The sequence below is a fragment of the Scardinius erythrophthalmus genome (assembly GCF_964197995.2).
Source record: "Scardinius erythrophthalmus genome assembly, chromosome: 13".
NCBI classification, from domain to species: domain Eukaryota; kingdom Metazoa; phylum Chordata; class Actinopteri; order Cypriniformes; family Leuciscidae; genus Scardinius; species Scardinius erythrophthalmus.
This window is the reverse complement of record NC_138233.1, coordinates 25,803,660-25,831,163: the sequence shown is the minus strand read 5'-3', so window position 1 is coordinate 25,831,163 and position 27,504 is coordinate 25,803,660. Positions and strand designations below refer to the sequence as shown.

Genomic DNA, 27,504 nt, shown 5'->3' with positions numbered 1-27,504 from the left:
GTCTAGCGGCTACACCTCCAGCTCATTTTAGGTCCTGCTTGTCTAAAAAACCCTGCTATTAGAGATATTGTACCATAGCTGCTCAGGACAGAATCATGGGATAGCATAAAAATTCATGTGGGATTCCAGTGTCTTTTTTGCCATCTTGAGACTAGCCTACACGTGCACCCTCTTTACAGTAAATTGTACAGCCCTTGTTGGCCCCTCATATGTGGCACTTAACTCATGAAATTTTAACATAAATATTAGAGATTCTCCTGTGTAACAGAGACCCACATTAGTATGCTAATATATGCAAATGAAATCATGCATTTACCAGGTTTGATTCGCACGTCTTCTCATCTGCGACCTTAGTTATTAGAAAACGATGATAACAATCACTGTCAGTGGGTTGTCAGATATTTGAAAGGATGTCACAAGATAGAAAAGGGCAGGAGATCCACACCGTTAATGAAGGAGGTAATTCAACACCCTCCTCGTTTATGAAAACAAATATTTCATTCCTGCCAGTAAGACGAGCAACCGCCGTGAAAAGGGGGAGTGGCTCATGCTAACCTCTGTGTGAATTATAGCCAATTTTCTTCATTGCAAACCTACATGTTTGCTTTTATTTTCCTCCAGAGTTAATCATTGGTAACGGGCAAGTGTCCTCTGACAATAGCTATAGTGCAGTGTGCAAACGGGTGCTGCTCTCTTTGCTGTCAGCACCCCTGGGCAGCACAGGTCGATAGATCTGCCTGCCATGTTGCGGGAGGTGAACCGGACTGTTTCTGAGGGCAGCAGCTTGATGAGACGAATCGATAAAAACTGCTTGCTTTTCTCCCTCTCCCTCTCTCTCTCTGTGTGTCTCTATATCTCTCTCGCTCTTGTTCTCTGTCTCTTTAGTTCTTTCTCCTCTAATTCACACCAAACATGTTTCCAGACAAAACACAGAATCTATAACATGGCAGCTACCTTCATAAAGGATGCGTACTTATGTCCCGTGTGAATTGCCATTCCAATGTGCTCAGTCTAGCGCAACAGAGTGGCCATTCTGCAAGCTTCAGGGGTCTCAAGACACATTTTTCAAAGAAGAACTACCCTTAGTGTCACATAGCATGTTGAAAAAATTAAGCTTACGCTGCTAAATGTGTAAGTAGACAACTGATAAAAAAAATGACACAGGCAAAACACAAGAATGTGAAGGGCTCCAAAGGCGCCACCTTAATTACAATAAAGTAAAGTGATAAAGTGATTCATTAAAATGCTTAACATATGCAGCAATTCTCAACGCCACAGAAAAAAACGCTCTAAAGAAACTTGATTTAATTGATTCCAATAAGGTGCATAACATCAGCAAAATTTTGCAAGCAAAATTATCTGTTGTCAGTAGTGATGTATGAAGAATACCTCACGGAGAAGTCACTTTCAAAGCAAACTTTCTGTTGGTCAGCATGGCGAAATTTACTTAACCAGCTTGAACCCACTGCAAAATATGCGGGGGGATAACTTTCGCCCTCACGCAAAATTCCAGATCGCATGGGTTCCTATTGAAATGACTGAATTTCTTCTGCGGAAATTCACTGAACAATGTTAAATTTTAAAAATAGTCTTAAAAATAGTCCCAAATGATGCACTACTATACTCAACTCTCTGTAGTATGAATTTGATACAATTATTTTGTCATTCAAAATCAGAGTATGATAGCCCCCCCCATAAAATGCATAAAATGTCCAACATTCCACACTTTATTTGTGTCCCAAATGACTACTGTACTAGCTATACACACTTCTCTGTTTTTGCTACAAAACGGCTAGAATATGAATTGGGATGCATCTAATGTGATACTCTAAGCAAAAGAAATACAAAGCACACACAAATACTGTGGAAATATTACAGTAGAACTATAATGAACTATCTTTTATCAATACTTTTCAGTCCCTTTCTGTAAATAATTTTACTCGTATACGCCATCTTGGATTGCTTGTTGCATGGAATTCTGGGATTCCTTTAAATTGGCTGGCTACCTTTTGTGACACTTAAAATGCAGCCTAGGTAGGTTTTGGGACAGGTGACATTGTGTTTACCCGCAGACTTCCGATGGTGTTTCTAGCTTAACCTGGCTTCCCTTATCTTCCACCCACGTCACTCAATCGTTCATCGTCTCCATCTTCAGAGACGCATAACCGAAGAGCCTCGCGATCAGGCAGTCAGCTGTTCCTCACTCTCCCTGCCCAATCTGAGAGAGACACGCTTCTCGGTCTAATCCCGTTATCTCTTCCCACTAGAAACGGCGCATAGGTGGCGTCTCTGATCATCGAGTTGTTAAGAGATGGCTTAATGACGGAATGCCTCGGTGTGAAGAACCCTTTTGCGTCCGTTTTAATTACAGCCATTTGATAACAATGCCCATGGTACATTAAGTCAAGCATTAAGTAATATACTTTCTCTCCATTTAATCCTCTCTAATTAGCCTCTGAAAGCAAAAGGAACGCAGCAGTGGGACTGAGGGTCCTTTCATCTCAGTCCATCAGCAGAATTCTCCAAGCAGCTTTTGAGGAACACTGTTTTCTTCTGCCGTATCTTTCATTTTACCCTTACCAGACCTCACCACCCTGTGAATTATTACTCTGCACACGGCTCTTAATATGTGCCTCTTCTTTTTCTGTTACTTCATTGTTTTTCACCCCTGCCGCCTTCGCTCGTGTGCCTCTGTCTGCCTATTTCCCTTTCCTGTCACCAATGGAATTGTCATTTTTAATATCTCTCCAACTCTCTCTCTCTCTCTGGCCTCCCAGGGCCGCTGGCTCAGGTGGAGGCTCTGAAAGAGGAGAACGACAGTCTGCGGTGTCAGCTGGATGCCTACAGGAACGAGGTGGAGCTTTTGAAACAGGAGCAGGGTAAAGCGCAGCCCCAGCGCAGCGAGGAGGACACCACCCGCCAGCAGCAGCTCAGCTTCCTGCAGCAGGCTCTGCAGGGCATGCAGAAGGTACACACACACACTGAACAAGGTATACGACAAAAAACTCATTTTCTTCAGCAGTGTTTTCGTCTTGGTTCCAGTTAAAATGTGTAAAAATCCTTGGTAAAGTACATTTATTTGATGTTATTATTTTATATTATTATGATTATTATTATTGTTATGATGACATTTAAGTCAGCATTTAATAAAAGTTCACCTTTTTTTTTTTGTTAAGTTATTTACTTTTAAAATAAGTTCTTATTATAAACTATTCATCCATGAATATTTAGCAGTTTAAAAAATAAACCAGAGAATTTTCCAACCATTTCGTCCCTTTGTTGCAATTGACTCTGCCTCCATCCAATAAACAACCGATGTATAGAACCAAGTTCCCCGCCGGTAATCCTTTTCACCTGGATGTACATCACAATACAGAAGAAAAGATCTGTCTCTATTTTTATTACAGTACATCACAACTTTAAGTCTTACAGTTACAGTTTTTTTTCCTTATGCCACTGGCACACGGTTGTTTCGATATTTTCACTGGAAAATGACAAAAATACTGAATAACAAAATGATATTTGTAGTGTTGAACTTGTGGCACAGTTAAGATCGGTAACCAAAAACGTGTCGTTTCAAAAAGCAGCATGGGGTGGTCCATTGAACCGTCACTCATCGAGTGTGTGTTTACAGTCTCACACACCTACTGTTTTCTCACTCAGTGAATATGGTGTTGTTGTGCGTGAGAATTTTTAGAGCAGTTAAACCGCAGGGAGTCCTGAGCCGAAACGCTTAATTTCTACAGAGCATCCAGGTCATCAATCACAAACACACAAAATAATAAACACAAGAGCTGTTGAACATGTGGAATCATGGAAATGTTGTCTGCCTACATAGGCACAAACTGTAGACGTCTCCCACCCATCAAGCACTTTCATCTCTATTACCAAACGTTATTTTATCTTCTCTAAAGGACTGGCGCTATTTTTAGAACTGTCTCCCGCTATCATCCTCTGTTCTTCATTGTTCTTTTCCACTCCGAGTAGCCTAGAGATTTGATGGCGATTTTTAGCCACATTTGTTTAATTCACAGACACTATACAAACTGGTGTGTTCAGGGTTAAATCTGTTCTATGGTCCATCTATTTTTGTACCCACTCATTACTCTATCCATCAATAGAACGCAAAGAATCATGGCCACCCTCATTCTAGTCCTATAAGCCCAGCACATACAGATGTTTCACATGACTTTGACCTTGCCATTATTAAGACATGAAGGAGACTGAGAGGGACGTTTGTCTCACTTTAAAGGTGTGCGCTTTCTGCTAATGAGCCCTAATGGAATTCTGCATATTGAACATTGCTGTGCCATGAGATGATCTCGCTGCACTGGTCACATATGAGCCGTACGCAGAGCGATTTGTTCGAGTTAGAAACGGGAGTGTTCACTGATCTTCACTGAGCCTGTGAAGACAGCATGTTATTCTGTCACATGAAGTGAACAGTGTAGGCCATTGCTCAGAGTTGAATCACTTTCAAATGGCAGGCGAGGCTGCTGAGATGTTTTCGCTCCTGCACTCAGAGCGTGTTAAACTCACCCTCGGACTGATTTATTCATGATGAGCAGGGTATGAAGTCAAACAAAAAGGTTACATCACCACAGTTTATTTAGCCCAGATAGCTCCTGGCATCTGAATGCTGAGCAGGAACAGTAATGAGAAATCTGAGCAGTCTGGAGCACCTCGTGGCTTGTGCTTTATTAGGTTTGTCAACAAATTAACAGGCTTAGAAACAGGGTTTGGGGTAACACGTTACATAATCAGTTTTTACCATTACTTCTATTCAGAAATGTCTATTTTGCTCTTTAAAAAAAAAAGAAAAAACATCACACTCAATTAAATTAAATTACATTACATTGTGTTACATAGATAGCATTTAAAGGTTTTGGGCCAGTAGGAGTTTTTTTTTTTTAAAGAAGTCCCTTATGTTAACCCGAGCAGCATTTATTTTATCATAAATGCAGTAAAAAAACATTTTTTTTTTAATGCTCTCTCTGATTAATCGATTCTGATTGGCTAATAGGTGTGCAATAAAACCATTTAATTGAATGCACATGTCCGTCAGTTTAATCACGTTCTATATCAATGCGCTGCTTTCATTGTAGCACACACACTGACTCAGAGATCGGAGACCGCACTGCGCACACACAGAAACAGGAGCACAGAAACTTTTTGTTAACACTGCTCCGCGACTTTTATTAATAAATTAACACTACTGAATACATTATACAGTGGGGGAAATAAATATTCAACACGTTTTTTTTTTTGACATGTTGAATTGAACAACACAGTTCCAATGCAGCAATTCACATGACATTTTATCAGGCATTGGTATTAACTCTAGAAATCTATACATATAAAGAAATCATAATATTACAATCCATAAAAACAAAATTGTGTGTAATGAAGTAAAATGACACAGGAAAAAAGTATTTAGCACACTAACTGAAATTGTATTTAATGGAAAATTCTTTATTTGCACTGTCAGCTTCAAGATGCTTACTGTTTGATCAAATGAATCGCTCACAGTGCTCAGGTGGGATTTTGGTCCATTCTTCTAAACAGAATGTCTTTCAATCTTGAATATTCCAGTGGGTTCTCTTTTGAATCTTGACCTTCAGTTTCTTCACAAGTGCACTTGTGCCATGCGCTTTAGACCATGCGCTTAGATCCTTAAAACAGGGCCCTGTATGTGGCTGGTTGATGGTGGAGTGATGTTCCCTCCACTTGTGGATAATAGCCTCAGTGCTTGTAGGAACATTTAGGAGTTGTGAAATCCTTCTGGAACCAGTGTCGTTGTTATGTAGCGCAACTTATGTAGAGCTTTTTGCCTCTACCCAACATGAGATGTTTGTATACTTGCATTCAGAGGTGTGTAAGCCTTTTTCTAACCGAACATACACTAACCCCCCTGATTCTAGATCTAAGCACTTGGTAAAATCAGCTGCTGCCTTGCCTTGCCTTGCCTAGGTGTACTGCTTTTTCCCTCTGGCATTCCACTTTATTGAATATCACTTGATTTATGGATTGTGATAAATGTTTTTTTTGTGTGTGCGTGCGTGCGTGCGTGCGTGCGTGCGTGCGTGTGTGCGTGTGTGTGTGTGTGTGTGTGTGTTAGCAGCTCTGATCACCTCACACAGACAAACACTAAAATGTCAGAAACTGTTCTGCCTTTTATGTTTAAACTGGAGTCGGACAATGATGGAGAGACTCAAGAAGTGATAACATGTAGAATGCAACAGGACATTTCTGAATGGTTAGTTGATTAATTTATGTTGCTGATGTGGCGTTAACTATCTTCAATTAACATATTCTGTCATGATAATCTATAAAATCACTCGTGTGGGAACTGTTGTAAGATGCCTGTGAGTGACATGCTATTGCATTGGCGGGGTTTATGTAAATTTTAGGGTTAGTGATGTCACTAACCCGGGAGGAATGTTGTGTAGTCCCTACAAGCTTTATGTTGTAGTCCTTAAAAAAAACATTTCTTTAAAAGCAAATATCTTCCTTTCCTTTGAACTTTGAGCGTTGTAACTTTGCAGACGTTGTTTATGCTCAAACAGCAACATTACACACTAACTAAAGTCAGAAAAGTGAAATCATAATCAACACCCCTTTAATAAAAAAAAATGCATGTTGAATACTTATTTCCCTCACTGTACATTTTAATTTATATAGATTCTGTTTGCACGCACACGCACGCACACACACACACACACACACACACACACACACACACACACACTCTCACACACACACACACACACACACACACACACACACACACTTCTCCACTGAGATTGGCCTCTGGCAGCTCAGAGCCTGTGTGTATATGCAGCTTTGGATTTAATCAGTCCCTCACCTGAGCCGCTACAGACATACAAACATCCTCAAGGCACAAAATCTATTTACTCGTCTCTGACTGAAATGCACACCGTCCAAATATTTCCTCTCTCATATCTGAATATCACTGGCACAGCACCTCTGGAGGTCGGGGAACAGCTGTCATATCAGGTGCATATTGTTGAAATGTCTTTATGAGCTAGAGGTAATCAAATAAAGCCATATTCAACACAGTCATAACTTCTGAGATTGAATTATTTGATAGTGAGGCATCTCAAATCATAGGAGCATTCTTAAGACAGCATATTTGGGCATTGTATGCTGTCTAGGTCAAGGACGTATACGTAATGCATGGGTCTATCTATCCATTAGCGTTCCAATTCATCTCAAAAAGCATTTCCTCAGTTGGCACAGGACCTCCCAGAAGTACTTGAAATCTTATATGCATCATACACATTTGGTTTAGGATTTACTTTTTAACAATATTAATTTAAATTTAAAAAATTGCTGGTAAAAAAAACGGCAAGAAACACATTGAATTAAACATGACATTTTGAAACAGAGAGATTTCATTAAATTGTATTTTCTTGTAAAACATACTCAAATAAAAAAAATGTTTTAATAAATTTAGTGTATATGATGAGCCAGTGAAATAGCATCTGTCCTCTTCCTTACGTCTACCTTTTTTGGTATTTCAACCACCCACATCAACAATAATCAGCCTATCGTTCAATTAAAATGATGTAATTTTGCAGTTCCACACTGGCCAACTGGCAAGTAACTCTGGATTGTTTACTCACCAATACGGAGCCAAGCACATGACATGCGGGAAAAATATGTATATCGTGGTCACGAATTAATGATTCTTCCCACCACTTGCTAATACCTCAGCACGTTTTACTAATTCATTCCCTCGTTTTAAGTAAATCATGCTCACAATATAATTTGTTTACTCGATTTACTAAATCGTAGCCACGTTGTAATAACTGGTCAAAACGAGAGAAGGATCTCTTAATTCGTTATAATGTACTCTGTGTGTGTATATATATTTATTTATTTATTTGAATGTATTTATTATTATTTTTCCCGGATGTCATGTGTGGGACTCGTAAACCAAGGCCAGTGTTAAATCTCATTTGGTACTTTTTGAGTGATTGGATCCTGCTAGCACCTACAGTATCCTGAGCTGTGATGTCAAAGGCAGCAGACCTTGAAAATGCATTTCACGCTTTTAAGAGCCCTGCTAAAAAAAAAGTGCACTGCTTACATATGTTGCTTACAATAAAAATCTGAATACACGGCTGCGATACGGATGTCAGTGCTTTTTTGGGTCCAGTTACTACATCAACCAGCAGGAACTAATGCTAACCAGCCAAATCTTGACCTATTGGAACAGGTACAGCAGGTGGCTTGCTAGGTTTTGAACTAGATCCATAGATATTCACTCCTCCTAACATTCAGTTTAATGAAGCAGCCTGAACTGCCATCAAAGCGATTGTGCACAGCGTGTGTTCTCTTTAAAAACTGATGATCTTATCTGCGTGCTGTGTCAGGCCTTTTGAGCTTCTTATAAAGCTTGTCTCTCGTTATGTGTTTTTAACCTCGTTGATTTTCCTTCGTGCCGTTTCTCTAGCAACTGCTCAAGCTTCGTGAGGATCTGAAACAGAGAGAGATGGAGCTGGAGAAGAACTCTGAGGAAAAACAACAGCTCGAGAGCCAGATCCAGAGTCTGAAAGATCGGATTCAAGCTTTCCCCACATCACACGCTCTGCCCGTGAGTAACAGATGTCTGCCTCTGTCTGGGGCTCCTGTCTGTGCTTGTGTCGCGTCTTTGTTCTTTAACTCTGTCTGGATTTGGTGTGTTCTGTCTGATGAGGAGAAAGAGGACGATGACGAGAGGAGATGAGATGGCTGTCAGTTTGAGGACAGCGAGTATTAATGAGTCTGTCCTGCTGAACGCTCTCCAGGGAATCAGATCAGACCGAGAATATCTGATTCCCTGCACTCTAATTAAAATAACATGAGCTCAGGATGAGTCTCGTCGTTTGAAACAAAGGAAAACAGTGTGAAATTCTTGCATTAGACTCCCTTGTTTACAAGAAAGCCGCCATTTGAATGCCTTCATGTTTACGCATAAACATTAGAGGTATTATTTCAGAGATTTGATGGCAATGATCCAGTTATGATGTCTGGAAAATAACAGTGGCTCTCAACTTTTTTGACTATTCAAAAAATATTCAAAGGCCCTCCCATCTTCCTTTGGTTCTTCCGTTGTAGTAGAAATAAATCAACTCAAAAATAAATAAATAAATAAACTATTTTTTAGCATTTTAATTAAAAGTATGTTAATATAACTAAAATGAAATAATTTCAATAATTTTTAATAATTTTTCAACCCCCGGTTGAGAACCACTGGTTTAGAAGGACAGATGTGGACCAGAGTTTGTAAGTGAAGAGACATCATTTCAAACATCAATTTCAATCTGTAATCACAGTGTGATATATATATATATATATATATATATATATATATATATATATATATATATATATATATATTATTATTATTATTATTATTATTATTATTATTATTATTATTATTTTTATTATTATTATTATTATGATTATTGTATTATAAACAAATATAAATAATTGTTTATTTATATAAATGTATATTTTATACAGGACAGGAAAAAAAGTCTTATGCATGACATTATCAAGACAATCATTTTGGGTTATTATTTGTTGATCTAAAAGCAAAAACAGTGTCACAACACCCAGGATTTTTAAGTATAGATATTATCATTTTTTTATGTTCTATGAGAAAATACTTTCTCTCAAAACTTTTTTTAGTCTCTATATTATTATTTTTTGCTATTGGTATGAAAACTTTTTCTCTCAAATATTCTTTTTTTCTCTCAGATCATTTATTTTCTCGCATGTAATAAAGAGACAATTCTAGCTCCATAAACCACCCCTTTATATTGCATGTGTCTTGGTGGGGGGATTATTTAAATGAGGAATATCGTTACGTACGTTCCCGGACGAAAACTCAAGACCACAATCGAGGCGTTTCAGGGAGTTCAGAAACAGCACTGACTGATATAGAGAATAACTCTCTTTGGAGTGACTTTGTGCTTTGTAACTTTGCAGTCCTTTTTCATTCTCAAACAGCAACAATACACACCAAAGACAGTTGAAAACCTAAAAAAGCATAATAGGATTACTTAAATGGATTTTTCCAGTGAATGTTTTTCATTGGATTTCTTGTCGTCCTCATACTTGTGCTGAACCTGTCCATAAGTAATATTCACTAAAATTTACATTTTAATTTACATTTAAAAGAAAATTTACGTTTTCTTTTCAATGATATTTTGCCATTTGCCATCTCTGACTGTTAATTGTCTATTAACACTATGTAATTATAGATTAATTCATGCTGACATGCGTTTCACATGTGCTCCTGGAAAAATCAATAGGTCACCATTCACATATAGCACTCGTGTGTTGATGAGCAAGTGGAATCTGTAATCTTCTGCCGATTTTTCCTAAAAATTTGTGCCGGAAATGCAAAACAATGGGTCCTCTTAAAGGTCTTCAGTACGATCAGCGCACGTGTTCCCAGCAGCAGCAGCAGACGCTAATGAAAACTAATGGCACCTCTGCAGCGCCAGCTAACACGCCACACCAGCGGCTACAACAAGCCGCTTTCAATTAACCGTGTGTCACCGCCACTGTCTTCAACAGAGCTCTTATTCAGGGGAGCCTGAAGACTGTTGCTTAGGGGACCGTTCCCAACGAATGAGTTAAAAACTGTTCATTCATGTATGAAACTTAGGAAAAGTGACATTTTAAATCATATTGAGTTTCAAATTTAACTTCCAAAAGGTAACGGCAATTTGAGAAGGCTAAACGATGCACGCCCAAAATTTGATAGCCTGTTATCTTGTACAGACAGATGTCGTTATCTCAGTTTGTCTTATCTGGTACCATGGAGCGGATCGTTTTAGGTTAAGTTTGGGTTTTATCACCTCCAAGACTAATCATTTTAGAAATGGTTGGTCGGCTACTCATGATTCAAAGCAGGAAGAGAAGGAGAAATGTCTGCATGTGGTGCAGCAGTGAGTCTGGTTTGATTGGCACTCTGTAGTGGAATTTATCCCGGCACCACTGATCCATGCTGAAGGAGAGTTCAAGGCATCAGCATGTGCATTGATGAATCACCTGAGACAGACTCATTAATGGAAGAAATGAAAATCAATTTTAACACAGCCATTCCTTCTATAGATCTGTGCTCATCGGTTGTGAGAGCAGTTTATTGTTTTCTGCTAGATGAATGTGTTGCATATGTCATACATCAGCCTGTACGTGTGTGTCTCAGTGTTTACTCTTCCGTCTCTTGCTGTGATAAACTTCATTAATATTTTTCCTAGAATATCTGTTGTAGAGTTGTGTGTGCCTTCCCAAACCAGCTCACTGCATTAAAAAGCAGGCCTTTTACTTGACAGTAGCATGATGAAAGACACAAATGTTCAGTAAATATAAATGAATTATTAATTTGTTTATTCATTTATTATTTATTTAATATTAAAATTTTTGTAATTAATAAATATTTCATTAATTACAAGAATCAAATTCAATGATTCTTTCAACAAAGCAATGGAAAATCAGTGGCCAAAAGTGATATCCAGCCTAGGAAAATTGACATCTACACCCTTTATTCAAATATTATTAAAGATTTTGTAAGCATATAGGGTAGTTGTACTTGGAGTCAATTGTTTTATTTGTGATGCCGAAATGAAACATGCCAAATTGTACAGGCATAAAAAAGTAAAAATTTTAAGTACAATCAACTTAGATGTTTAAGTCATTTTAACTTACATTACATTCAACTGCCTTAAAAAATAGTTGAATCTTGTATAACTTATAAAAAAAAGTTGGAAATTGCTTAACTTATTTTGATAATTAAAGCAGTGTAAAAACATGTTGTCAACTTATTTGATATGTATGAACACATGCAAAATAAAAAAGAGCTAACGAAATATTCATAACTGATTATGTTGTAATCAATGCATGCTTTTCCTGAGCTTTTTGATTATTATTTTTTTTTATGAACTTTTTTTGCATAGTAAAATAAAACCAAATGATTTTTTGCCAAATGATTTTGTCAGATAAATACCTTCACCAAGTTTAGTGTTTTATTCTTCCCTCATATTTAAAATATTTGTAAAAAAATATATAAAATTTCCTCGTATTTTGATGGTTTTCTTTTAGGGTCATTAAAAACAAATATCCTCTCCTGACATTACTTTTGGCCACTACTCTTGGTCAGACTATATATATATATATATATATATATATATATATATATATATATATATATATATATATATATATATATATATATATATATGTAAGGGATAATGTATAGTGAGCCGGTTGAACGGGATCCTGACGCGAAGCGGAGGGATCTTGAATCAGTCTGAAGGGGTTGTTATTCACTATAACAGCCTGCTCACTATACATTATCCCGCTTATTACATGGCTACCTACGAAATAAATAAATAATTTGACACAAATTATTTATTTAAAAAGGAGTTTATTGATTTAAAAACGATTGAATTGCTTCCGCTAAAGAAAATAGTACGTTCCGCGTCCATAGCAACGCGCTGTTTTTCATGGCAACGGTGTGTTATACTTCGCAGGGGTCTGTAATCAAGAAATAACAGACCGCATTCTACATTGGAATTCAGCTGAGCCATGTAATAAATATATGTATATATATATATATACATATATATATATACACTGTATATATAGAATTATATGAATATAGATTTCAAGTCAACTAATGTCCAGTCACAGCTTTGAATGTGATTTATCTAATCAGATTTTAGAACTGAAGCTTTCTGCTTTATAATACGAACAATTTACATTTCATGAAGAAAATGTAATCTGTGCTTGCCCCTCTAAAACTTGCCGCTGGCCAGCCAATATTTTCATGATTTTTTTATTATATTCGGGTGCCCCCCAGGGCGCTCTGTATGCTACCACAAGAAGAAAAAATTGAACAGAGTCTATAATATTCTGCTATCTAGATATGGCTTAGGCCTTTCATGGGATTTGTTCACCTTTTTTATCATACATTAGCTAGACGAAAATCAGATCACTTAGAAAAGTAATAACACGCCTCCCCTCCCCCCGTGTGACCCAGATGGTGATATTCCAAAGTTTAATATATGGATTTTGGGGTTTGTTCAAATCCCTAACCATAAGCATGCTGCATGGCCAATATCAATAGTGATTCTTACCTTGGCAAACGCCACTAAATATTCCGTAAGCATAAGGTTGCGTTACTAATCTCAGCAGAGCGGCTTGAAATGGCTTCCTTCACTCTGCGATTAAGCTGTGCTTCATTAGAGTTTCATTGAGCAGGACAAATACTTTGGAGCTTTGCTGCTTATTTGGCATTTAGAGAAATCCATTGCAAACCTGACCTTCAACTCTCACCGTGTCAGTCCTGTGATTCCACTTCCTGCCCAGCGGTCTGTCCCGCGTCCTTTAGTTTCCCCGTGTGAACAGTGTGTGTGAGTGTGAGCCTATGACATATTACTCGCTGACAGCTCTCTCATTCTTTTAATTGACTAGCTGGAGACGGACAAGCAGGAGGACAGAGGAAGCGATGAAAGTGCAAATCACGCCAGCGTAAGTGGGAGACGCTGTTCTCCATCTCTGACACTTTCCACATCACACCTCACACTGGCACATTCCACGAGTATGGTACACTTTGGTGTGCCATGGCTTTAAAAAAAAACATTAGAAGCAAAATTTGCACAAAAAAGAATGTTTTATGTAGTGAGACATGGATATGTTAGATAAGTATTATCTGGTATGAAAAATTAGCCTTCTATGAAAAATAAAAATGGTGAATTTGGCTTGTCCTACCTTTAGTCTTTTTCAGCTTCTGTATTGATACTTTGCACGTGACGTCAGTTGTACTGGCTGGCGGGCAAGAACGTCATTCTCTAGCAACAAAAACCAGTAGATTAATCAAGGATCTTTCCAGGACGTTGCCAGTTTTAATATACAAAAGTTGGTGTTTTGAGGTGTACACGACATGCCAGATAGTTGTTGTGCGATTGGATGCACTAACCGCGTTTGTCGCCCGCCAGATATCACGTGACTGCAAAGTATCAATATAATATACTCTACCGTTCAAATGTTTTTTTTAATGTTCTTACAAAAAAATCTCTTATGATCACCAAGGATGCATTTATTCTGACCAAAAAAATACAGTAAAAACAGTAATATTGTGAAATATTATTGCAATTTTTATGAATTGTTTTCTATTTTCATGTTTTAAAATGTAATTTATTCCTGTGATGCAAAGCTGAATTTTCAGCATCATTACTCCAGTCTCATGATCCTTCAGAAATCATTATAATATGATGATTTGCTGCGCAAGGAACATTTATTATTATTATTATTATTATTATTATTATCAAATGTTGAAAACAGATGTGCTGCTTAATATTTTTGTAAAAAATATAGATTATTATTATTATTATATAGAAAGTTCAAAAGAACTGCATTTATTTAAAACAAATATACATTTTTTCATTCTAACATTATAAATGTCTTTACTGTCACTTTTCATTGATTTAATATATTCTTGCTATTCATTTTTTTTTTCACTGTCCGCAAACTTTTGAACGGTATTGTATTTACTTTTAAATTATATTTTTATTATAAATGTTATTTTTATACTTTTTTTTTGTGTTTTATTTGTTTATTTAACGTTTAATGTTAACAAATAAACTTGTGATAATACATGTCCTAAATGCTGTTGACAGGGTTGCAAAAACTTACAAACCCTATAGAAAATTAATTTGAAAATAATAAAACTAATTTAATATTTAGGTTGACTTCCTGATGTTGACGAAAGAGGGTTAAACTCCTTTTACTTAACCATAACTTGCTGAAAAAAAAAATTTTTTGCCACCTATTCTTTTTGTTCCTTCCACTCTGTTGTTCTTTCCCTCTATATTTTCCTCTTACCCTACACCCTCTTCTGTTGTCCCATTTCCCCTCCTCCAACCCCTTGCAGAACATGACAGATCATTACAGGCCAATCGAGCGCAGGAGAACTTTATTTGTCGCAGGATAAATCACTCTGACACAACTGGGCGAAGAGATTGCAGCCCCGTCAGAGGGCCGGGGTAATGAGGGGAGGGCCAGAGAGCCTGTGTGTGAGAAGAAAACAACTTTCTTTTTTGCTGTTGTTTCCTGCCATAGGAGGCGTCTGCGTCGGCTGTGGTGTCCTGCAGTCAGGAGAAGGAGAGCCTGCCGGAGAAGGGGCCGCCCAGCCCAGTCAAGTCTGAGAGAGAGGCTCTGCTCGTGGGTGAGTGTCAAGAGACGGCACAACCATCAACATAAAGCTGTTTTTCACACTTTATCTAATCAGACATAAGACAATTTTTTTTTTTTACATTTCTCATTATTTCCATCATCCACAGCTATCTCTACTAGGGTGCAGGTGTTAATTGCCTGACCAAATGAGCCTCAAATGAGTCACCTCGGATGCTTTTTAATGAGGAACTTTAACATGTCATCCACAGCACAGCCAGAAAGAGTGTGTGAATGTGTGTGAGAGAGAGAGACTGTGGAATGTGCCAAAATTGATGGCCAAAAGCTCTGTCTAGGTAGACAGCTCACTATATTTTGAGAAACAGCCAGAAAGGAAGAAATAATTGATTCTGGACTGTTGAATTATTAAACATGAATGCGCATCCTGAGTTGCTAATGTGGCCTCAAAGTGGAGGGGTGGTTACACCTCTGATTTTTTTTTAATTCAAAAACCTAGAGTCAATTACTCCACTTATGCTTATCACATGTACAGTTGTTTATGCCAAAAAAAAAAATTTCTGAGAAATGATTGCCATAACATAAGAGGAAGATACAATCCAGATTGAACCACCAGCATTATCTGCATGTGTAATTGTCTTGCCTGCACATGTTTGGCATAGTTGTCTAGGTTTTTATCTGTATTTTATTTGGCTTATTTGCCAGTCCAGTGACCGGAAAGAGTGCTGATTGTGCTGCTGTCCAGTAAATTGCTCTCTGATGAAGGAAGCAGCTTCCGTAACTCCTAGTGGAGTATTTTAGCTGTCCATGAGCTCTCCTTCAGCCTCTTTCATTCCATCAGATCCGCTTTAGCTCATGCAGTGCTTGAGGAGGAGCTCCTGTCAGGACTAAGGGAGAATAGACCATGCCTGAATTCAGACATAATAAAATGTGCATTGTGATAGTGCTTACTTGTAGCAAATCACGTGTGTTTTGGAAGCCACACCATATGACCTGTTCATACAGTGGCTGCTTGTCCCGTTCATCCACGTTTACTCACTGCATTCCTGTGCATCCGATTAAATTCGATTATTTGTGCATCCAATTGGAATCTGATCTAAATTATTGATGGCTTTATTTCATGCTGTCGTCACCAACGGCATGTTTAAGTTAAATGATGATGTGTCGTGAAGGCCAAGAATGGTATCCCATACTCTGAATTGTCCTCTGCATTTCACCCATCTAAGTTAGTGCACACACATTAGGAGTAGTGAGAATTTAACATGCAGGGCCCTATTTTAACGATATAAGCGCATGGTCTAAAGTGCAGTTAGGGCGTGTCCGAATCCACTTTTGCTAGTTTAACAACGGGAAAAATGGTCTAAAAGGGTTGTCTCTATTCTCTTAATGAGTAATGAGTGCGTTTTGGGTGTAGTGTGCAATAAACCAATCAGAGTCTCATCTCCCATTCCCTTTAAAAGCCAGTTGCGCTCGCGCCATGGCGGATTCGCTATTTAGATAGCGGAATTTGCTAGCGGAAAGTCTCCAGAGCGCAAACGGAACTGCTTGTGCACGAGGTAAAAGTGCACAAGCATCTACGGATTCCACCATATCTTTATGTACAAAATAATAATCTTTTACATTGTAATCCTTTTATTTCAATTTTTTGCCATCTTTGTTTGCTGCTGTGCGTCACTGTGTGTTTAATAAGCAGAGTGTACGCGCGTTGTGGACCCGCCTATAGGCGCACATTACTAACGCGCTGATTAAATAACAAAACAAATATTGCGCCATTGACTTTAGACCAGGGTTTAGTTGGTCAATGGCGCAGTCTATTTCTGTTGCCTCAAAAGCGCAACAATGTGCCAGAACACACCTCGTTTTCAGACCAGCACACCCATGGGTGCACAGATGGGCGCAATTGCATTTGCTATTTAAACAACGTGGCGCAGGACGTGAAAATGATAACTGCGCCGGGCTGAAACTAGCAAAAACACCTGGCGCTGTATTGCGCATGATTCGTATGATAGGGCCCGAACACTTATTAGACTGAAGCAGCTTAGGTGCACTTGATCATTTTTAGAAAAATCATGTTAAAATGTATCAAATTGATACATCAGGCTTGCTGCTTTTGAGGAACGTTTATTTGCGTTTAATTGCATTGCATTATATGTTCTTCCCCCAGAATAAGAACTACAGAGCTTTGATCATAAAACTAAGCATTTAAATATCTTCTTAATAAGACATATTAGTCTCATTGATTTTCATTCAAATCTATCATGATTTCATCTTCATCTTTTGGCTATATAAATATGTACCAGATTTGCACATTTTTGCTCAGTTTGGGCCTGTGAATAAAACTGAGCTCTGAATAAAGTCTGAGATGCATATTCTCCTATATCATACTATATGTTCCATAAAAGCCTGATGTATCAAATATGATACTCATCTCTTTTCATTTAGATTTTTCTGAGTATTATTTCATATGTCAGGCTTTACAGGGTTAAAACGCCCAGGCATTTCTGGGTAAGAGTTCTGTGACTGTTCTGTTCAGGGCAGTTTTCCCCTATTGACCTCTATCCATCACAGCCTCCTAATAATCCCCGTTTAATTGGCAACATCAGTCTACTCTCCCCTCCTCTGATAGCTGGTGTGTCCTGAAAAAAACACATGTAAATCTAATTACTACTGTTCCAAGCCCATTTGACTTTCTTTAGTTATACAAGGAAATGGATGAAACGAAATGGATGGATGAATGGATGAAACGAAATTATCAAATAATTAATTTGTGGGTGGGAATTCTTAATTTGTGAACACAATATCTATTTTTTCAGTGCAGGGCTCTGTAAATTTGATTCTTGCGCTATTTTGCCCTTATTCTAAAGCCGTGTAAAAGTTTTGTCTGAGGAACTGACTGAAATTCAAGCCAATTTCTGCTGAAGATCTTCCTCTTCGCTGTAGCTACACTGCAACCAATTCCTTTTGGCACCTCTGACGTCATTCCTGGTGCAAAGCATATTCACGCAACACATTGTATATATGCAAATGAGAGTTGAGAGCTGCATAAGATGCCATTTTCAGCGACTATTTCTATGATGATTTTTGTCATCACTGCTAATCTTCTCATTTTGTGTTCCTTGGAAGAAAGCAAATCACATGGGTTTGGAATGACATGAGGTTGAGTAAAAAATGGCAGAATTGTAATTTTTGGATGAAGTACCGGGCACAGCTGCCAGCTCAGGGTGTCTGTTTAAGCACACATACAGCATTGTCTCTATGCATTAATTAGTGAAACATTGCATTACGTTATGAAAGGTCCATTTTCTTTCACCTTACAATGTTTGGCTTTGGATCAATGTGTGTAAATGGAAAGGTATAGTAATCCAAACACACTGCAATGAAACCATGTATAATATATAAACTATGTCCACAGTCCATCAAGACTAATGGAATATTGACTTTGCGGCACCTGTGCGCTTCTCTGCTTTGCTTCCCTGATTAAAATGCATTCAGAATAAGCAAGTTATTCTCTATCACATTGAAGCCAGAAGTGCTAATAGCAGCTGTTATTGTTATTCCATATGTTTGAGTGTGTGAATGAAGCACTCAGCAGGCCGAAGAACAACCTTGATTACGCCAAAACTCATCAAAACTGCAATTAAACACTCGTAATCATTTTGGAAAGTTCAAGAGGCAGAGTTAGCCGATGAGGATATCCACTTCAGGGGAAACACCTCAAGTACTTGGAATCACTTGCAAATCAGCGCTTGGAAATATCAATTGCTGATGCTCTGTTCCAAAACCAAGTGAGCTGCCTATTTAGATATCATTTTAAGGCCTCAAAGGCATACTCTTTTTTAAATAATTATTCAGTCTTCTTAGATGCCTCATTTGGGCCAAGATCTGAGGGAGCATTGTATCCTATGCGGAGCAAGCAATGCCAAAATGCTGTGCTACTACAATAAATTAATCCAAGGTTTGAGGAAATATCAATAAATGTAATGTTTATGTAAAATAATCCGTTTTGAAATGGATTTAACAGTTTTTGCTGCTAATTTTTGTTATTTAATGAAGAATACGTATATAATTAAAAAAATATATTAACAAGTACACTTCATTTATGTATATTTATTATTAAAACATTTATATCTTTTCAAATTATTTACAAATAAATATCTGATAAATTTGCACTAAATGTGATAAATTAGGGCTGTCAAAAGTAGATGTCTATTTCTGTGATTAATACTTTCTGTTTAGCGCGTTAAAATATTTAAAATGTTGTAACTAATAAATTAATTTTCTTAGTTATTGTGAAAATTAATGTGCAAAATGAACTGACAGCTTCTGATATTGACAGAGACAGTAACATCACTATATTACTATATACAACACACTATAAAGGCACAGCTAAATGTGACATTTATTATAATGGGTTTATTTGAAGATTAGTATAAGTTCACTTGAAATGAAAAGTTGTTATAATATTTGTTAAGCCTAATAATGTATGGTGGCGAGAGAGCTTAACACAGCACTTTAAGAAAACATCTTCATCAGTTTGACAACATGTGCTGCAAATACTCATAACCCACATACGATCTGGATGTTAAAATAAACGAAAAACTCATCGACAACACCCCTGACGAGTAGACATTGAACAATAAGCGGTCCCAGTGTATTTTCAGCATGTTTCTGTGTTGAGTATTTGCAGCACATCATACTGATGAAGATGTTTTCTTAATTTGCTGGTGTTTTTTTTTTTTTCTATTTGCATGTGTTTTTTTCAGTTGCAGCACGTTGAGCTCTCACTGCCACTGTAATAATTCATTTCATCCCCAGAAATATATATATATAAATCCATTTAATAGAGACATCAGTGGCAGGACTGGTCTCGGTGATATTGGCCTTTATTCATAGTGCTTTGTAAAAAATATGGCTTTAAAGCTGGCAGCTTCTAAAAAAGGTTTTGGAACAGATATTAGGTTTATACTGTATAGATAGATCAGTGATTCATCTTTGGCTTTGCTTCCACAGGAATCATCGCAACGTTTCTTCACGTCCATCCTTTTGGAGCCAGCATTGAATATATCTGCTCCTATTTGCAGCGGCTGGACACTAAGGTATGAAACACACACACGCACGCACCACGATTTACGGTTCAGAAAATTTCACTATTCATTTTCAGTTTGGTTAATTATAATTTTAGTTGTTATTTATCTTCAGATGTTAGCCATCATTACTCAACTTATCATTAGCCATTCAATCTTACTATGATTCCCGATACTACACTTAAGCAGAAAAGTTTAAAGTGCCCCTATTAATGCTATTTTTAAAGGTTCTTAATGTTGTCCTGCAATAGGTTTACATGCATCCAAGATACTTTAAGTTTCTCATAATATACATTGCAGCATCCCCTTATTTCTCAAAGAGTCTGAAGAAGATGAACAAACAGTTCTTCGAAGATTCGAGTTCTTTTCCGAGAGCCCAATCTGCTCTGATTGGTCAGATGACCCAGTCTGTTGGTCTTCCACTTACTGCATGTGTCGGAAACAAATGCCCATTTCCATATCTGAATTTCTGCTCCGGATCATTCTCAGCGCTTGATACAGTGATACGAACAGTAACGATGGTGTTGGTTTTTCATATCAATTCCAGCGCTAGTCCTCATCCTTTGGAAGTGCATGCATGTGGATTTGCAGCGCTGAAAACAGCACCTTTTCAACATGGCGACAACACAAACTAAACTCTTCCAGGCCTCAACTACAACTACAGTGTTTGAGGGTCAGAGTAGACGTTGTTCGTGGGCAGACAATGAAGACCATAGGCTGGCATTATGCAACTTTGTTACATTGTTATGTTGGTATGTAACAGGACGTGAGACTGGAATTATTAACAACTCGTTTCAGGCAGGTCAGAATCTGTTCTTTCTTTTACGAGACAATAACTCCATTCACCATGCACTTTAATCTTTAAAACTTTAATCTGTAAAACGATTATAACCTTGAAAAACACACACAGGCTACTCACTCTGACTGAATGTATTTACAGCACCTGCACACACACACACACACACACAGACTGAAAGCATGTATGGCGGTCTGCTTACCATTCTAATGTTCTGCTGAGTAAACAGCCCTTGAGCGGACAGAAAGTGCTCAGAGTGTAAGCACAGCTCTCACACACACAGCGGGACCACACACACATATTTCCTCTGTGTGTGTGTGTCTGTGTTTTCATCTTCCGGCTCTCAAATACAGTCCTCAAGCTTTTCCTGCCAAAATGTTTAATGCCGAAATAAAACGCTCATCTTTCTATAGCGCAGTGTTGATTACCCTTTATTTCCCTTCATCTCTCTGGCTTTATCTCTCTCTCTCTCACTGTCGCTCTTCTTTTGCTGTCACACAGTGACTAATTTACACTTACAGATGGAGGGTGAAAATGAGGCTCTATATCTTTTCAGTTTTGAGTTGAAGCCCCCCGGCTGTCAGTGCCCACGCTCTCTCTCTCCGCAGCGCACACATGCCTTCATGCCTTCATATCTTCAACAACACTCCCGCTTGTTTTCACTAAAAACAATGCACTCCAGTGGGAGGGTTTAATTGATAAACCGCCATTCACGTCGCCCTGCTTGGCACTCGATAAGCCGGAGCAAGTGGGTTTCGCGATCCTGTGAAGAACACAATTCTCGTCGCATGTGACTTCTGAGATTCATGTTGCGCTTATATACAGTGGGGTCCAAAAATCTGAGACCACATCAAAATCTGGCAGACAAACGTTAAATAAAATATTTAAGATTCTGCACTATTTCTAGGTCAATGATCCAGCAAGTACATTTGTAACATTGATCATTTGGCTCTTTGTACAGTTGGCCAAATCTCCTTACTCTCAATAAAGGTCAAGATGATATTAGAATGATTCTTAAATCACACTGGAGAAAATGAACATCAGGTTTTACACACTTGTGGGTTACACTTTATTTTAAGGTGTCTGTTACAGTGCAATTATGCATTTACAACTAAATGCACTTACAACAGGATTAGGGTTTGGTTTGCATGTAATTATGCATAATTTATAGTTATTACTACTTTAACTACATGTAACGTGTAACAAGGACACTGTACTGAAAAATAAAATTAAAATAAAATAAATTGTGGAGTTCAAACCAAAAATACTCTGAAATGAATCATTAATTTGTCATTCAGTTTGTAAAGCCAATACAGTATAACATAATTTGTAAAGTATTAAAGGACTATTTGAAGTTAAGCTCAAGCTGGTCTCAGCCTCAAACGTCACTCCCACGGACCGTTGGCTGAACGTCTGATGCATAAGGCAGACAAAATTGGAAACACTTCAGGAGTTTAGAAGTCGTCGTCTGTTTGGTTGAATTCTACAGGATCCTGAAAACAAAGTCGTCGTGGCGCTAAACCCCTTCATGGAAGACAGGCGTTGTTTATATCTGTGACAATAAGTTAATAACTAATGATCTTTGCAACGGAAGTGAATCAATCAATCAAAACTAACTTAAGCTGGACAATAAAGCTGCTGTAAAGCCAAAACAATCTCTGTTACTTTAATTTCCTATTATCGCTGTAAAGCTGCTTTGAAACAGTCTATATTGTTAAAAGCGCTATGTAAATGAAGGTGACTTGACAGTGAACACTTATCAGGATCAACTAAAAGCTGGATTCTCAAAAGTATGTGAAGTTCGCGGCACCATTGCTGCAGTAAACTTGCACAACGTTCTTGAATGAAAACTGTAATTTATTTCAATTTTCACACCCCTACAGAAAACGAACTGCGTTTGTTTGCTTTTGAAATGTTTACAGATTGGAAATGGCCCATTCACTTCCATTGTAAGTGCACCACTCTGACCTAGATTTGTGCTTTTTTTTTATTTAAATAGTGACGAGTCTAATTTAATCTTTTGAGTTGATCATCATTATGCCACAAAAGCTGTTGATTAAGCTTAACTTGCATTTTACCCAGAATATGCCAACAATGGATGTACTTGACATGACAAGGCTGCCATTATATTATTCTTACATTGTATTGCAATCATTGCAATCACAAGCTTTATTTATTTTAGGTTAGAAACGGCAGATGTAGGTCAATGGAACAAAAAAGTACAAGGTCTAGAGATGCATCTTTTAAAACTTGACTTTTAAAATGGCTTGACGTGCGAAACGCTGCAAAAGACACGAACGCATTGGTCTTTCTAGCGCGTTTACATAAAAAAACAATGGATAGCGTAGTGGAATGGAAAAACACGTTCCTTAATGCATTGAAAGATAGCATCATTTCATCTCTTTAACTGAACTATATTAGAGCTGTACATTATTGTCATATAACATACATTTTTGTTGCAAGAGGTTCACCTCACCTCACCACCGTTGTTTTTTTCCTTGATACAGACATCTGTGGCAAAGTCATTAAATGAAATGTATTTATCTAATTCTAGAGCCCCTACTCATGTGGGCAAAATAACATTGTATCATTGAAACATGCATTTTCTATAAATCCGCGTTGTGAATGTGTTGCGTTGTGCGCTTTACAAATAAACACCAATTAAATATTCCTCTTAAATGAGAACAATTTTCAGGAGAGGCCTAATCATTGATGTTCTTGTTGTTTCAGATCAGTACCACAGAAGTGGAGACTCTTTTGGGTCGGCTGCCCTGCACGTTCAAGCAGGAGTTGACGGGTGTCGGGGCTAGTTTGGAGAAACGCTGGAAGTTCTGTGGGTTTGAGGGCATTAAGACGGCGTAGAGACACGGGTCAGCTTCCCGCTAGAAACGAAACGGCCGATGGACCGGAGGGGTTACAACCAATCACCTGCCAGCTCTCCGTGTCCATCCGCCCAGCCCCATGGGTGTAAATGTGGAAAAACACTTGGAGGCCTAGAGATCCTCAAGACTTTGGTGTGTGTGTAGTATGTTTTAGTATGTGTACACACGAGCACATGTAAGAGTGTGTGTACGCGCACCATGCGCTTGAGCTACACGACGTGACTCTGGGCCGCCGCCGCGACGGAAAACTCATCGGGTAAAAATCAGGGTTTGCTGAACCGAGGACTTGAACTGTCAACATACATTTTCTTTTTCTCGTTTCGCCTCTGATTTGTAAAAAAGAACAACCTTATAAATAACATGAATATATTTCTTTTCTCTTCTGTATAGGCTGCAGAAGCTGCATAGAATCTTTTGTTCACATATCCTGTAAATGTTTGAATAACTTGCTATTTTTAAATAAAAAAACTCAACAAAAATCTGCAACCAGACTAATTTATTAGTTTAACAATCTAGGCCAGTGCTTCTAAAATCTTCAAAAGTTCAACTTTCAGCACCTCTGCTAATTAAAAGAGGAATGGTGGGGCGAAGATACGCCAAGATGCACATTTCCTCTCACTTATGCCACACACGTCCTTCCAAACCGTCGGGCTTTTCCTGCTTACGCCGGTGACCACAGTAGTCTTAAGCTCTTCTGTGTCGGTCTGCGGTGTTTTCACATCTCTAATTGTTCGTTTTCTTTCATATGATTCTTTTTTATATTTATATATGGAGTTTTTTAATAATCCCTTGCAGTTGACTGGTAACCAGACTGAGCAGTTGTGAAGGTGTCGAGCAGTGTTTCTGTTTTTGCACGGAGCTTGTGAACTCTCATTAACAATCGGAGCGCTGCACGTATATGTGCAAATGTGTGTGTTTGTCTGTTAGTCAGGAGTAAACGGTGTGAGTTGCGTTCTTCCAGCGGCACAGTCAAGCGTCACTAATGCTCTTCTGTTGTGCAATTTGTAAGGTGATTGTTTTTTTTTTTTTTCGTGTTTTTTTCTTTCGCGTATTGCTGAGGGAAACTAAAGCTTTATTACACATGATTGGTTCCCACTGCCCTTTTTCCATTTCCTTGGGCCACAAGTATGAAAAATTATTTTCAAACGCTTGTCATACATTTGGCCTCTCAAACATGAATTAATAATGACTAATGATTGTGTTTCCCCCTGACGTCGAACAACCCTTAATTCATTATTTCTTTTTGCCATGAATTTTTAATATAGACACTTCAGACTGAAATCTAAGTGAACTGAACATGTAAAGCATTTTTACAAAGAGGCTTCTGTCACTTAAATATTTCAACATTCTGTTTTTTGTACAATGTTGCCTTGTTCTGTGTTGAAGATCCCATCATTCCATGTTCAATCCATGTACAGCATTACAAAATACAAATTGAGATTACAGCGGCATTTACAATGAAAGTGAATGGGGTCTTTTTTGCAATGATTATAAAAAGCAGAAATGTGAAGCTAATCATTTTATCACTTTTTATTAATTAGTCTTTTAAACTCGTAAATTATTTGAGCTGTAAACGTTGTTTTCATCCTTTTTTACGGTTGTTAAAGTTGATCTGCCATCTTAAAGGGTTAGTTTAGGCCAACAACCAAAAAAAACAACAACCCAGAAATGAAATTTCTGTCATTCATTATTTTGTCGTTCCAAATCCGTAATATCATTCATCTTCGGAACGCAAATTAAGATTTTTTTTATGGAATCCGAGAGCTTTCTGACCGCCATAGACTGAGACGTTATTACCATTTTCAAGGCCCAGAAAGTTCGACTATTTGTGTTCTGAAGATGAATGAAGGTCTTACGGGTTTGGAACGGCGTGAGGGTGATTAATTAATCCTTTTCGGATGAACTGACCCTTTAACCCAGAACATCCCTTTAAACGCACGCATCTTTTCCATTAAAATCGAACCTCGAGTCTCTCCTCAGAAGGTCTTTGTCAGGTCACTCTCATCCAGCTTTTACTGGTTTAGATGTTTTTGAACTTGGATGAGGCAAACAACACGTGCACAGATGCAGGGGCACTGAAAGGTTGCGGGGCGAGTGTACTCGTCCTGTTTTCCTTCCTCATTCCTCTATTTTTGGGAAGCCCCAACCGTTCCATCAGAGCACTTAGAGCTGTGTGTGGAGCCGGTTGTGTGCATCAATTCCCTGGCTATATGCAGACTCCATCACTGTCATTCAGCCTACATTTGACAAATGGATGTGGTTTTCACGTCGACAAGCACAGATATTCTCTGGAATACTATTATTTTGTGTTGTACTCATTTTTATGTACTTTTGTACCCTACTCGACGGGAATCCTTCATTTTTCAGATGTTCTTGGATATTGTAAACATCACACAAATCCCTAAACAGATTAATTAGATCTCTCTGTGGTGCCCTTTTCATTCTGTCGTCTTCACGCAACACCGCCGAGAGTCTTATACTCAATTCTGTGTGGATTGAGGCGGAATCCACGAGGTTCGCTTCTCGATTATATTCTTCCTATGGGAACTGGAGTGTCCTTCAGCACCTGGCCTTGTTTTTTGAGCTCTCCTAAAGAGCGAAGCAGCTCTGAATCCAAATGTCCAAATCTAAATGTCAAACTACACAACCCCAAGAGTCTGGCTCATAACCCATAATCCCCTGAATGCCGTGCTCCTCACATCCTTGGAAGTAATTGGATATGGAGCGATCCAGCTTCCGTGGATCTCTTTTGAGGAGGTTGTATCTTGCTGCTTTAGCTAATTAGTTCACTCTTACCTGACTTCCTCCAGTCAAAGTGAATCCAGGCAATTACAAAGTGCGACTCCCTTGAGCGATCAGATGAGAGGGAGGTGATTGGCTCGAATAAAGAGAGCCAATGTTCCCGTCGTCCCTCACAAGTGAAAGGTCTCATTACTCTACAGCAGTCAGAGCCTATGACAGAAAGCGTCCATCTGTTTAAGGAGTAACCCGTGGAGGTTACAGAGGGTCACCACTTCCATGATAATGCTTATGGATAAAAGATCGGAGCCAATACACGGAGTATAGCGGTTCACTAGCTCCCCCTTCTGGACAGAAAGCAGGGAAATGGCTTTTGTGTGTGTCCATGTCAAGCAATGTCAATCTTTTAGTCAAATAAACTGTTTAACTTTGGATAGACACTTTCACATTGTCTTAATATGCTGTAATATGTATACACTACAGTGCATAAGTTTGGGATAAGTGCATTTTTAAAAAAAAAAAATTGAAAGAAGCCTCTTATTCTCACCAAGGCTGCATTTATTTGATTAAAAAAAATACAGTAAAACCAATAATATTGTGAAATATTAATTACAATTCAAAATAATTGTTTTCTATTGAAATATATTGTGAAATGTAATGATATATTATTATATAATTATTACATTATTATATATTATTATATAATAATAATGACTTCTTTTCTCAGAATTATGAGATAGAAACTTGCAATTGCGAGTCCAATTCTTTATATCTTGCAATTCTTATTATAACT

The 27,504-nt window shown here is 38.0% G+C and overlaps 1 protein-coding gene across 9 annotated transcripts in view; it reads left to right on the top strand.

Moving 5' to 3' along the window:
* Positions 1-24,456, top strand: part of enox2 (ecto-NOX disulfide-thiol exchanger 2) — a 250,392-nt gene extending 225,936 nt beyond the window's left edge. For 8 of the 9 annotated variants that reach the window (XM_081382659.1, XM_081382656.1, XM_081382657.1 and 5 more), the window contains 6 exons: positions 2,778-2,968; positions 8,480-8,620; positions 13,495-13,551; positions 15,142-15,247; positions 20,221-20,306; positions 23,821-24,456. In XM_081382659.1, the coding sequence (XP_081238785.1) occupies positions 2,778-2,968; positions 8,480-8,620; positions 13,495-13,551; positions 15,142-15,247; positions 20,221-20,306; positions 23,821-23,952 (713 nt within the window). In that variant the 3' untranslated portion in view covers positions 23,953-24,456. Of the gene's footprint in view, positions 1-2,777; positions 2,969-8,479; positions 8,621-13,494; positions 13,552-14,953; positions 15,091-15,141; positions 15,248-20,220; positions 20,307-23,820 lie in introns of those variants that run through there. The other variant, XM_081382663.1, reaches the window with a different exon arrangement.
* Positions 24,457-27,504: the final 3,048 nt, after the last annotated feature.